Source organism: Neolamprologus multifasciatus, chromosome 15 (genome assembly GCF_963576455.1).
Source record: "Neolamprologus multifasciatus chromosome 15, fNeoMul1.2, whole genome shotgun sequence".
Taxonomy (NCBI): Eukaryota; Metazoa; Chordata; class Actinopteri; order Cichliformes; family Cichlidae; genus Neolamprologus; species Neolamprologus multifasciatus.
Genome location: NC_140453.1, coordinates 22,667,932 through 22,682,410, shown reverse-complemented (window position 1 = coordinate 22,682,410; position 14,479 = coordinate 22,667,932). Strand labels below are relative to the sequence as shown.

The window sequence follows — 14,479 nt, the reverse complement described above, 5'->3', positions numbered from 1 at the left end:
TAGTGATAGGGATAAACTAAATTTTTAGGGCTCGGTACGATTCGTTTATAAGATTAAAAAAAATCTATTGTGTTTTATTTCAGAGACCAGTTTGGCGATGGTGACAAACTAGTGTCTCAAACCGATCTATATATTAGATATTCATTTTTGTTTTCGTCAAATTTTGAAATATTTTATTTTAAAATTTGTGGCTCAGTTTTGCAAAGCATGTATGTGCATTGGTATATTGCATTGTATTGTATATTTTAAATGCACTTAAAAAATATTAAGTGTTTCTTCCTTGCCTAAATAAATAAGAATGTTTACAGGAGCCTTGTTGCAGACACAAAGTCACTTTATGATTACTGTAGTTCGACTTGTGGTTTTATTTTGACATAGCTAACCGGAAGTCATTACAATAGTTACCATGACCAAAGTACTTTGGCACTTTTGAGAGTTAGCAAGCTGCTACCCGAAACATGTCCGTAAAATAGTAAGAAAGAATTTAGAAATAGAGTTTTTGTTGTTTTAGTTGGTGGCCCTCTCTCTGTCCGAGGATGTTTTCGTCTGCGTGGAATTTTATAAAACGCCATAAAAAGAAATTTATTTTCACCGGAGCTCTAATTGGAGGTAAGTCATGTTCCTGTTAGCCGCCGTGCTAATGCAAGACTGCAGCAACACGCCAGACTCCGCAGAACAGCCTTTAGACTGGGCTTTTTATCCCCTTGTAAAATAAAGACAGAAGAAATGCACGCTAACCCATATTTCAAAATCATCAAAAAGAATGTTATTTGGTTTATTCGGAATTTGTTTTCTCCATCATGCCGCAGAATATTTAGTGAAACTACCCTGTTTTTTTTTAAACAACCCACAAGGTGTGTTTGCATTGAAAAGACCTTTTTAGGAAACCAGTTAGTTTCACCGAAATTAACACTGCTTTATGTGGTAGTTGATTACTAAGTTAAATGCTATTCATTGGAGTTCTTACCGTGTATTTTATTTGGGGCTCGTTAAATAGCCAACAAATGAATGAAGTTTGGTGTAGCTGTTCATTATTCGTGTTTAAAATTAATTAAGTGTACGCTGACCTCCACATAACTGCTGGCCTTTTCACGCACCAGACCCCACACCCACCACTCCCTCATCCCCTATGCACCTCAAGTTGCAGAAAGCCAGCTAGTAAAAGGAGACCAAATACAGTTATACTGATAAAGTTTGTCTAATAAACAATAAGTCACTTTTTCGTAGGATGCCAATTTAACCATTGTCGTCAACCATTCTTCCTGGGGAGGGGGGCGCTTTTCCCGCCAGTGTCAGACCTGCTTAGCCGTAGTAAAGGCTAAGCAGATCCATTTTTTTTTTATTATCGGGGGAGAAGTCGCAGTTAGAAAGTTCTGTGGTTATACCAAGCATGGACAGTTTTGGTGAGACGCGAAATCTTATTTTCAGAACACTAGAAATGACCTCCATGATTTTTTTCCCACCAGTCCCAAAGTATATATAGAATATAGAATATGTAGAGTCGAGGCATCCTGGCCATCATATCTCCAGCAATTGTCCATTGAATCAAATTCCATTTGTGCAATTTTTGCGGTGTTCAATACCACCTGTGGATTATCTTTCACTGGATAAATCTGCTGCCTATTTCCTTATACGTGGTATCAACGTTATGAAGACATGACTCCCATTCAGCTGGAGATCTGTCCACTTCCATATTTTGGGACCAACAACCTTTAACTTTGGAAAGAGGGTCAGCTAACTGATCTTGCAGTAAATGGTACATCTTAGAGGTAATACCTTTACCAAAGGGTGATCTTGAAAGCAGTGCTTCCACAGGGCTGCCTGCAGGACAACTCATGGGGCTTTCCAGCCATTTTGATAAAGAACTGCGTGTTTGGACATATCTCCAGAATTGATTGCGCTGCAAATTATATAGCTTAACAATCTGATCGAAGCTCAGGAAACGTTTGGTTCTGCAATCAAATAAATGTGATACATAGAGGATGCCTGCCTTACGCCACTGTAGCCAGTCAACCTGTGCCCCACCAATTAAAATTCTTTCCCCATAAAGGTGCTAAAGGTCATTTAATGAAGTCTCAATGGCCCATCCTGTGTAATTTGCACCATAATGTTTTCACAGTTACAATTATTGGATGGTTAGGTTTAGGGAATATACTTTTGAAAAACGGTGTTTATCCTTGCACTGGAGAAACTTGGAGAATCCATTTCAAGGCTTATTTCAGCTGTTACATTTTACACAGTGATTCAACACCTTTAATTTGTCACAAGTCTGTAAATCTGCTACTGAAAGTACAGCCCTCTGGTATTATTCCATGTCATAAATATCTGCAGGGCAAATCCTGGTTAGTTTTTGCATCGTACCAAAGCCAAGGATAGTTTTCTGCATTTAATGTGACCTCATTGTGCTGTCTGCATCCCTCCTCAGGCGTATACCTTCTAGGTAAATATGCCCAGAAGAAGTTCAGTGAGATCCAAGAGAGGGAGGCTACAGAGTACATTGCTCAGGCCAGAAGACAGTTCCACTTCGAGAGCAACCAGAGGACCTGCAACATGACTGGTAATTATTTTACACTTGACCTGGTTATGACTAACAGTTGACAGAAAAAGGTGAGGACCAACACTACAGTGAAAGATTTAAATGTGTGTTGCAGTGCTGTCCATGCTCCCAGCTCTCAAAGAAGCCATCGTCACGCAACTCAACTCAGAAAGTCTCACAACACTACTCAAGTCCAAGTGAGGAAAAAGCTTCTTTAACTCGGTCAAACAGTAGTAGTACACAAAAGTTTATTTTTTAAGGCTACATTTTTCTTTTGTTCGTTATTTTATGTTGATTATTGCAGTTGTTGATTTTATTCTTGAGGAAAACATTTAATTTTGAAATTAGCACAAGTTCATGCAGTGAAATAAATGTGTACAGTGGCTGACGACCATTTCCCTCATCCACATCTACTTTACAGACCGGCTAATAAACTGGAGATCTGGGAAGATTTAAAGATCATCAGTAAGTGTTTTTCAGTTCAGATGTCACTGAGTGTATCTGAGTAAAATCTAAATGCCTCTAAATAATCTAATAAATGACTTATTGGATTTAAAAACAAACATAAGAAAACTTAAAATATGATAACAGAACTTGTCGTTTCGTTCAGGTTTTACACGCACAGTTGTGGCGGTGTACAGCACCTGTATGCTGGTGGTTTTACTGAGAGTCCAGCTGAACATCATTGGAGGATACCTGTACCTGGATAACTCAGTGGGAAAGAGCACAACGGTGAGGAGCACAGTGATTCCTAGAACTGATTGATTATGTGTAAAATGATCAGCTGCAGCTCACTGTGTCAGGAGTTTTGGGAACTTTGGAAACTGTTTGGAAAGAGAGATACATATTAGACAGGTTAAATATCGGTCTGATAATATTTATCCATAATCATAAAAAAATACACCTTTTAAACATTACCTGGTTTCCCCAAAAAAGCCATGACCTGTTGTGAACCTCTCAGGCTGTCCTGCAGTTTCTGCCACACTGAGGTGATGAATTGTGGGGTGGTTTGTCTGTTGGAGAGTTTGGAGCCCAGGGCAAAGCCTCGGGTTCTTTGTCATGCTCCATACACGTCCACTGGCAGGGTGGACATGATTTGGGTGGGTGGTACATGTCAGAAAATATTTCCCACATCTGTCAGTGATATGAGAATGTGAGAATGCCCATTTCTGACCTGCTAGTTCCCAGTTTGTGTCCAGTTATGCTGATTTGTGTCAGTCTGAGAGTAAGACGGGTAATATTTTGGTGTACCCACAGTTAGGAAATACTCATCCTGTGTACTGACTCCTGCACCAGAAACCTGTTTCCTGTTGTAAAATGAAAGATTATCTAAGGTTTGTGTGAAAATGTTTGAATCAATATCCAGATATGCCAGGACCCAAGGTTTCCCTGACGAACACTGTTAACAGGTTAATTTGATTCCCCAGTAAAACTGGTGAAGCTTTTCGGTGCAGTGTAACACATGGCTGTGATTAAAGAAAGCAGCACAGCAGTGCTTTTTGCCTGAACTGAATAACATAGAAGAGAATACATTAAAGATTTAATTAATGACCTGTTGATTGAAATAAGCTTAGATTGGCTCAAAGAAATCTCTGCCTGTTTAAAGCTGAGTTGAATATTATTCAGGAGTGTCTGTGTTGTGTGTCTGCTTGCAGACCCCTCTTGCCCCCCCAGACGTCCAGCAGCAGTACTTGTCAAGTATCCAGCACCTACTGGGAGACGGTATAGCACTGACACAAAAGCAAAAAACTGTAAAATCCTTGTTTCCATCTGTCAGTGCAGGACTCTTGTAGTAACAGACTTCTGTCTCTGTCTCACACTAGGTTTGACAGAGCTGATAACAGTAGTGAAGAAGGCGGTACAGAGCTCACTGGGAAGGTGATCTGCAACAATTATTCTCTTCATTATCCATCAGGGATCTATAAAGCAACAGAACAAGTTATTAACAACTTAGCTTAGGCTGGTAAAAACAATGTGGAACAAATTCTTTGTATTGATCTTTGTTGTGCATCTTTTAAATTAAAAAATCAATCATCAAAACATCAACGTGGTTTATTTCTCATCTCCAGCGTGTCTCTGAAGGAGACCTGGTCTCTGCTGGAGTTGGAGCAGCAGCTGAACTGGATCAGAGCGGAGGTGGAGACCAGCTCGAGGCGGTCTCTGTCCTGGTACCTGCTTGCAGATGATGAGAACGTGCTGGCCGATCAGGTGACTGCTCAAAGCAGATTTACACTGCTGTTCACGGGAAAACCCCATTACAGAGTATTACAGATCTCTTTTCTTCTGCTTCTGTAGGCGTGCGGGCTCACAGAGAATGACATTTTGACCATAAAGCTGCTTAACGAGACTAGAGACATGCTGGATAGGTAAATGACACACCTGTTTGTAGGTATGCTTTAACAAGATTGTGTTTGTGCTCCTGTGAAAGGTGAATTTCTGCTTTTTGTGTCTGACTTCAGTCCAGACTTCACCACTGTCCTCAAAGTCTGTCTGAACCGAGGTTTCTCCCGTCTCTGTGACAACCTGGCCGAGTTCTTCCGCCCGCCTCCAAGTGACTCTGCCCCCAGCTGTGCACCTGATAGGTAAGCCATTGACACCTGTTTTATTTATTTGTTTTACTGCTATCATTTGCATTTGAAACATGGAGAAATCTTATTAAATCCCTACATATGTGATAGCAGCTGGAGATATTATTATTCTGTCACTGGAGTTTGGTGACCTGAGGGTTACACTATGAACAAATTTCAATAACGCCGGGCTTTCTTTGGCTTCGTTGGCTTGACAACTGCTTCATTCTGCTCACATAAAACGGGGCACTTCATATTCTTCCACACAAAATAATCCCTATGTGTCCTGCATTCGAGCAGCTGCACATATAGTGCAGCTGTATTCGTATTTTTTTGTCCTTGTTCTTATTTCCCAGCAAACATTAGCATCAAGTGGACATTACCTTAACTTTGCCGTCTTTTTCTGTGTTTGTGTCTTCAGTCTGTCTGCAGTCAGTCTGCCGCTGGCAAAGATCATCCCCATCATCAACGGTCAGATCAACACCATCTGCAGTGAGACCCCCAGTCACTTTGTTCAGGTAACATCGAACATCAAACGGTGGAGTGATCTGTATCAGAGCGATGTGCAGTATTTCAAAATAGCAAACAGCCAGATTCAGGGTGAAACAGTTGGAACAGGCAGCTGCTGTAGCTGTTAGTTATCTGTCAATCGGTCATTGTCCACACCGTTTGCTTTTTGATTTTCTTTACTGTTGGGAGCGTAATGTTCAAACATGTTCCAATCTGCTGACAGGTGCAGCTCTCATTTCAGAATACACATGTTAATGAGTTCTAGAGAATCACTGATTATGAAATCTTTAATCTTGTACGATCCGTTTCACTTTCTTTAATGTGTTTCAAACACTCTTAGATTATTTTATTCTTATTCATCTGCACGTTTGGGCTCTTTATCAAACCTTTATTTTGATTGAAATTATTTAAGAGGATTGTCTGATTATATATATATTTTTTTTTATTTCCAAAAAAGTTAGGATTTGTGTAACATGTAAATAAAACCAAATCATTTTTATCCTTTACTTAATAAAAAATTGTACAAAGACAACATATCGCATTGTTTAACTGAGAGATTTGTTTATTTTCACTTTTATTTTCTTACAAACTTCAAGGCTCGCAAAATTTCAAAATCTCTGGTAGCCCTTCGGGCAGGCATTCTTCAGTTTTTGGTAGCCCAAAATAAATTTAAGTAGCCCGAATAAAAAAAGAATTTTTTTTTACGTTTGGTTTCCTTTACAATATTATACATTAAAGTATAATATTGTAACGGAAACAAAAATTAATCAAAAAAATTGTTAAAATACAAATCACAACAACTGTATAAAAATTAAAACCATCAACTCAAATACTTGGTTCTAATTGAACAGAAATTTCTATGAACTTGTAAGAACTGTGTAGAACATGAATCAGTCTGTGTCCGATCCTGAATCTGAAATTTTCACTGAAGTCATGGGTAAGAAGTAAGTGGAACCAAGATCTAGGCCATTTGCTTTTTGAAGTTTGCAAAGACTGCTAAATTCTGCCAATGGTAGTTCACTCTTTGCAATATAGCACGCTGTTCTAAACAGCTTTTTCAGGAGTTCTTGTTGTGCTTGGTTTATTTGTAGTATGTTTTTTTGCAATTGGTGTTTGTTCTGGGAAAGATACTGCAGACTGGGCAATAATGCATTTCTTGCATTTCTCATGGGTTCTGATGGGGTCTTTCTTAAAATGACTGGTCCCAGTAACAAAGGCTCTTGTCGACTCAGAAATCAAATGAAACTCACAACACACCTGGCAGGACATCATGTTATTTAGCTCGTCATATTCCAGCCACAGAAATTCTTTTGTCCATGAAACCAAAAAAGCTGCGCTTTCTTTTTGCCTCATAGTCTTTAGGCTAGGTGACAAATCGTCAACATATTACGTTTTCGGCTACCCACCACATTCCTAAATGACGACCTCGGAAAAATGAGGAAATATGAGAACCGTATGGACTCAATCTACACATGTTCGCTCTTTTCCTTCAAATAGCTTAGAAACACGCTATTTAACATCATTTAAGTCCTGTTTAAGGTGAGGAAAAAGGTTATGGTTAGGGCTAGGGATAAGGTTAGGTTTAGGGCTGGAATACAGGGCTGGAACGTTGATTACCGCGGGAGCGTCATTGCACTGGATTTCAGCCATAACCCGCCGCTTACCATAAGAACGCCGAAAGTCTCCTTTCGCGTTCCTAAGGAACGCCGCGGGACGTGACAAAACGTCGTCATGTTATGCCTCGGGAGTGAGAACGGGCTCGATTTGTCATATCTTTTCCGTTTTGTGATCGGCTTTTCTTTGGCTGCCCCTTCTTCACCCTGACCTGTCTTATTTGGCTCTGCAGAACTAAAATACCAGCGTAAATCCTGCTGCTTTTACACACGTACTTACATAATGATCAGCGATTCTTTGCGCACTCAACCTCTCACATGTTTAAGCTTGCTGCGAGAGATTTCACTTGTCGCGTTTGAATAGTAAGCTAATGAGTGATAAGACGATGTCAGAGGAATTGGTGCGCAATTAATCGTCACTCACCAATCAGTGCTGCCGCTCTCTATACACCGTTTGCGCGATTGCAAAATGAAAATGAAAGCAAAAAGCAAGCGCAAATTCAAACGCGATTTCAATATGTCACATATTGACAGTGGCTCATCGATGCCAATGACATAATTACTCAGCTACATTGGCGAAAGAATGCAAAAGCACTGACATATATTTTCCTATGATAGCCCGACGGGCAGGGCTGAGTTAGATTTTGGTAGCCCGACTGGAAAAATCGCTAGCCTCGGGACGTCGGGCTAGCGATTTTGCGAGCCCTTGAACTTGGTTGTATGTTAATCAAACATGTTTAAATCTGTGCGATCTCTGCAGGAGCTGCTGATGAACGACCAGGTGAAGGAGTTTGCAGCCAATGTCTACGAGACCTTCAGCACGTCGCAGGAGCTGCAGAAGTAATCGTCTGGATTGGACGAGATGAGGAGGAGAAGGAGAGGGAGGATTCGAGAGGAAGAAGAGTGGGATGAAAATGGAGATTATTAAAGTCCTGGATTGTCAGCTCCTCCTGAGACACTTTGAGACACTCAGCATCTCGCAAACTTCTCACTCCGTGATTTGTGGCCACGGCAGGACAAGCAGGGGTGTTCAAGCTCAGTGCCGTGATGAATTACCAAACGGGAGGAGGAAGATGAGACCTCCACTGAGCAGAGCCTGCAGTCAACTTTAGGACCATTGCTGCTTGGGAACTGGAGTCCCATTTAACCCAGTAAGGTGGCGTTTGTTTGCTCTGCACCTCAGCTGTGTGTTTGAAGATCAGAAGAGTTTACAGTGTGTTACTCTTTGTCTGTTCAAACTTCTGTAGTGGGCTGTTTGTAAGATAGGTCAGGTGTGGACACATTTCTATTATTGTTATTAATCAGTATTTTTATTGTGGGGGTGCTGCAGATGGTGTTTTCAGAATATTTCAACTTAAACTTGGATGAAGAAGCTAATGAAAATGTCATGGATAGTTAAATCTGTATGTTTGTTTTCATTCTGGGAGTGTCACACGGTGATGGAATGAGAGTAAATGACCCATTTTTAGAGCTCTACAAACATTGGGAGGTTTGATGGGTGCTGATGGTGTAAGGTCTCTGGTCACAGGTTGATCAGTCAGTGGACGGTGGTTTGTGTCACCTTTGGACCTTTTTCACATGTTTTCACTCTTATTTACTGGTTGAGTTTGGGCACTAAAATTCATTCGGCTGGTCTTAGGAAAAGACGAGGTGGTTCGGGTTAAAATGGGGCGCTCCACAACGGGATATGTGTGAAGCATGACAGGCTGGGAGTGACAGTCGTATGTCACCAATGCTGTAATCCAGTGTATATAGCTACAAAAAGAGACCGTGTGCATAGCTGAGACATGCCAATGGCGTTGTCTTTCATCCTGGAAACACCCAGTGTAGTTAACTGGGTTTTTTTAATATGGAGCTATAAATTACATGAAGACTTCCTTGAATTTTAATCTGATTTCATGCTACAAATCTGTTTTGGAGGCTCTTTTAACTCTAACATCTGCAGTTCCTTTGTTGTCCAGAAGGTGTCACACTTCTTCAACTGTTTATATGCTTATTTCCAACCTTTAGCTTCACATGAAGTTGCTTCCCCTGTTTTGAAGTCCCTCGTCTTTTGATTCTTTATATTATTGGTATAATATTCTGGTCTTTGTGAAAATGCAGCATCATTTTATTTAAATGGCACAGATATTTTTCTCATTAATTTCAAGTTAATGTTATTTTTGGTGCAAAATCTTTCTAATCTTTCCCATTTTTCTTATGCTCATATGTATTTGACCACTTGGCTTTAGACTCATCTGTATAGACACAACAGGACTGTTATTCAAAGCCCCGTCTTTCTCCTGTCGTCCCGCTGTGCTACATATTTTCACTCTCTGCCTACACATGCTACATCAGGCCCTTTTCTGAGACATGGGCGCATTTCATCAGTCTGGTAAAGTGACACTTTTACATCAAAGTACCTCACTGCTTTATTTGTGCATACCTCTCACAGTGATGGAAAGAGCAGAAGTGTGTGCATTTGCAACAAGGGCAGACGAACCTTTGCACTCTTTGTGTGTTGTTTGCATTGTTTCTAGAAAAGTGTAACCACACCTTTGAATGTTGGATGGTGTACCTACCCCTGGGCTGTCCTCTGAGAAAGAAATGTCTTTTGTATTTTTGAAACAGTAAAAATTCACCCTGTAAATCAGAAACGGAGTTTGTGAGATGAATTGTTTTATGAAGTCTAACTCAGAAGCAACTCACAAGATCTCTTGTGCATCCTTCTATATGCCTTTCCGTTAGTATGGCAGCGTGTATGCAGTCTTGTTAAAATGAATACTAGTTAGGAGCTGGTATGATTGCAGTTTTACAAAGGAGCAACCACTGTTTGCTTTTAGATATGAAGCTGACACTGAGATGCTATCGGGTTGAGGGGAGGAAGAAGTACATGTGCAAAAGAGAGTTTAAAAGAAATAGTCACACCTGATCAGCTGATCGTGTAGTTAGAACAGTGACAAATACTGCACTTTGAGCCCCTATGAGTCACTATTTTTCACTGGGTGGAACTCGGTGCCAGGTTTCAGTTTTGAATTCTGTCTCCATCATAGTTTTCAAATGATGTGTGATATGTTATGTCTCATCTGGCTTTGATTGCAAGAATTTACAACATCCAGCCAGGTGTATTCACTCTCATATCTGCTGTATAAAAATCTCTCCTCCTAAAAGTCTTAATTTAAGCAAAGTTGGGGATCACTTTTGATGACCTGAAATGCTCCTGCAGCTGTAATGGAGAAAAACTTAGTCGAGTCAGACTAAGTTTTCTAAGTCATCCCTTATAGTCGAGTCTGACTTTCCACTAATTGTTTGTCAAGGCAGATTTTTCACTTAGTTTCCTTCTCAGAAGATGAGGAAACATCAGGTGACAGTCCGACTAACTTAGTTCCTGGTTCCTGAGTTGCATAATAAACGCAGCAGGGTGAGAATGTAAAACTCTGTATTTAATCACAGATGTTATGCCTTTTTGAAGCATAATGTCCTGAATGACAGCTGAAATGTATGTTTGTATCAATTTATTAAAGAGATAATACATATGACACGTGATTTCATATGTCTTTCTTTTGTGTATTTTTAAAGGTTCAAACTGGAAATTGACATGGAGTTTCTGTGCCACTAGGGGGCACTCAACTGTGAGCTCTTATCATCATCAGATAAGATCCCACATGTTGGAAAATGCTGGTATTGGAAAATGATCATTGTGGCTGTTAAAAATTGTGTGACTCTTGTGACGTATGAAAGGATGAAATAATATTTTAATTACTTACTTTCGTGGAAAGATTTTCCTAAAATAGCAATAAAACATTTTGTAATCACAGTCACACTATTTTGTTTCCACTGTAGTCTTATGGATAGATTGAGACAGCCTCTTCGTGTGTGCTATTAAAAGCCCAGCTCATTGCTTTCTTGCATCGCAAACCACTATAAGGCTGTCTGAACTTGCATTATGATGTGAAAAAAGTTGGTCACACTGACAATTAAGACAAAAGGAGAAAGCAGATTAAATATTGTCATTATTATTATTATTCAGATGTAGTTTGTGGATTAATTTTTCTATTTGCCAACTTGATGTAATGTTGTCTGTATTTAGTTTGATAGAAGTGTAAGTTTACTCACAGATCTGATACCGTTTATTATGACCTGAAGGTTAAATCTGATCAGAGAAAGTTGAAGAGATTAACCACAGCTCACATGCTCTCGAACATATCAAACCCATCATAAACGCTAGGAATATCACTAACTAGTGTCTAATAAGAAGTGTTGCCACCTTGATCACCCAGTGATTTTTGCAGTTCCTCTAGCTGACCACTTTTTGCTGTTCCCATATTGGAGTTTTGCACACACAGCATAAAAGATTGACACAGCCAGCGCTATGCTCCAGCACACTGCCAAGTCTTTTGTTTTTTGTTTTGGGTGGAAGCCAACAATATTTAGACAAGGGTATGCTAAAGTGGCTTTCCATCAAAGTAAGCAGTGCTTATCTAATGAGATGTAAAAATCAACATCAATTAAAATAAAACGATCTCTCTCGTTTCATCTCAAGCATCATCGCAAAGCTTCGCTATTGCATATTTACCACCTTTTTCATTACTGCCATCTTGTGGCCACAGTCGGCCATTGTCTCTGCAAGCAAAATTATTTCCGCTTGATTACAGAGCTTCTGAAATCTGATTGAGGTTGGCGTTCCCATGGACATGTCTGTATCCCATTAAAAATAAATGAAGCTTCTGAAGATGAGAGGCCAGCTTCTTTTTCTGGTTGTTTGTCCATGTGCATGTGTGGATAAGCCTCTGGTGTTTGACAGGAAACTGATAGGACACGATCGTGCTAGGCAAGCTGCTGCTGGCTCTGCTTTCACAGTTCTGAGATCAGTTACTATGTAGACTTTGTGTGGAAACAACTAGCATTACCAAGTAGATCAGCACTCGCATTCAGTTATAACAGATACTTTTGTCTAGCTAATCACCTCAGCCAACATGTAAGTTTCAATAACTCATTTTAATAATTCATCACTAATGAAAGCGTTGATGATTGAGAGGGGACCTCCTGCCACGTCCAGTTTAATAAAACTGTAATGCTGAACAGATGCATGTTCCATCAGCACCAGATTAGTATCTCTGAGAAATCACTTGATTGATTAAATCTACAAAGTTTAACCATCTGTCTTGCTAATGTCCCACCTTTATTTTTCATTAATATTTGATCCGCCTGTAGATATTGATAAATACCCACGTCACACTCTACTCAAGCTTTTAAAACTGTTTGTTTGAAATAAATATATTTATTATATTCTTATCTGTTTCTGAGCAGATTTTTAGAATATGATGGATTGCTGTGTAGCATATTTACAGGAAATTCAACCTTAAACATGTGAATCATCTTCAGCAGTAATAATAACACTGATGGGAACATTTTGCTAGAGAATAAGTACTTTTACTTTTGTTATTATTAAGGATCTGTCTTTGTCTGTGAATATGGTGTTGGTGCCAGAACTAGTTTAAGGTATTTCCACAGAAAAATCATTAGTGCCAAAGGAAAATGCTGGGCTTGGATCTCAAAAGGCAACAAACCTTTAAGCTTTTTGTTCTGGCTGCCTGCACTTTACAAAGAAAATTCAAACAGCTTGTGGGTGGGGCTTCCACATTCACAGCCAGAGCTGACCTTATTAGGGATATATCCTCTAACTCTGACATGACAGAGCACAAAGAGTAGAAAAAAATGGCTGAAACTGGGCATTTACTTGTTCACCTCATTATTTGAAACTTTTCCATGTTCAGAAAGAGCATCCATCTTTTTAACAGTATGGCAGAAAATACAGAACATGTCCCATTTGAGTGCCATTTTCAGCTTTTTCAGAAAACTTCATAGCAAGTCTATTTAGTCAGAATGCTGTTTTTGGACTGTCTCATTGAAAACGCCATAGTATTTGCAATGACACCAGTCATAGCACGATGACGATGATGCTTGTTTAAAGAGATTCAAAAAGTGAAAGGTTAGCTCTCAAAAATAGTTTGAATTCACTTAGAAGCGTATACTAAAGGTTGTGAGGCAAGTTAATGTAATTACAGTACAAACATTATGTAGACATATTTCCCCGATACTCATTTCCGCTTATGCATCATGTTTTGAATTTAAATGTCAAACTACAGACAGAAAAGATTACTCTTAAACTAAGCCAGACACTAACAGAAAACTTCCTGCTAAGAAACTCAGTAACCTCTAGGCTGTCTGCTTTCTGGGTGGAGGAAGTGTTTCGATCTGTAGGTCAACCGAGGGACAGATCTTAACTGATTCACATGTTTCCCGAGTTTGAGCTTTTAAATTAAAGTTTCACATATCTAACCTCAGTCTCTGTTCCAGACTTGACAGACAACTGGAGAGAAAAGCTCCGGAGTCAGCTAAATTCGCAAATGTTTACCTGCCTGCATGTGTCACCACAGTTCCAGATAACCCAAGGTCCAGGTGGGGGGTTATTTTTGTCTATCAAAATAATCGATGCATCAGCTGTTGCACAAGTATTGAGATCACCAGCTGGCAGAAGATTTGAATACTGTTGTGAGCACTCTTCTTATCTAAATAAAAGTGCAAGAAGTGCAAACAGCGGGAAAAAAAACAACAGACTAAACATCAGCAGCAGGGAAGACAAAAGAGGCACGGCTGCACACAAGTACAAGGGTCAGCTGTGAGGAAGCAGGAACAATCAAAACACCAATCAATCATCAACCTCACTCAGATTGATTTCTAATATTCCAGTGCTGTGGTGTCCTTTTGGGATTTTAATCGAAAATCTTTTTAAAGTCGTGTGTGTGTGTGTGTGTGTGTGTGTGTGTGTGTGTGTGTAACTGACACACATAATGACATTCATTTTCTTCCTGGTGGAGTGTGAGTCAACATGACTTCATCTTCTCCTCTGACCTGAACATTTTCCCTTATATGGAGGAGAGAATATGAGCCTTTTTTGTCCTTTGGGTGTGGGTGGATTAAATGGTTAAAATAATAAAATGATACATTACAACAAACCGAGCAACTCAGTTAATTTACAGTAAATGGAAACAAAGGAATTAGGCTAAGTAGGAGTAACCACTGGACCTCGTAACTGTGTACTCTTTTAGGGATCTAATGTATGAATAAATGCATAAAATTAGATTGAATTAATCTAAATATGAAAAAACTTTTACTGTTTCACTGATTATTTAAGTTAAATTATTCAGAACATAGGTTAGTACTGTTCCCTCACAGAGGGAGGTGAGGGAACAGTGTTTTGTTCGGGGGTT

The 14,479-nt window shown here is 39.6% G+C and overlaps 1 protein-coding gene across 1 annotated transcript; it reads left to right on the top strand.

Moving 5' to 3' along the window:
* Nucleotides 1–392: 392 nt before the first annotated feature.
* On the top strand, nt 393–10,751 carry pex3 (peroxisomal biogenesis factor 3). The gene is made up of 12 exons (XM_085134222.1): nt 393–609; nt 2,426–2,557; nt 2,652–2,733; nt 2,958–3,001; nt 3,147–3,268; nt 4,192–4,258; nt 4,360–4,414; nt 4,606–4,744; nt 4,832–4,902; nt 4,996–5,118; nt 5,525–5,621; nt 7,987–10,751. The coding sequence occupies exons 1-12, from the start codon at nt 537–539 to the stop codon at nt 8,068–8,070; spliced, it is 1,089 nt and encodes a 362-aa protein (XP_084990348.1). The 5' UTR covers nt 393–536; the 3' UTR covers nt 8,071–10,751.
* The last annotated feature ends 3,728 nt before the right edge of the window (nt 10,752–14,479 follow it).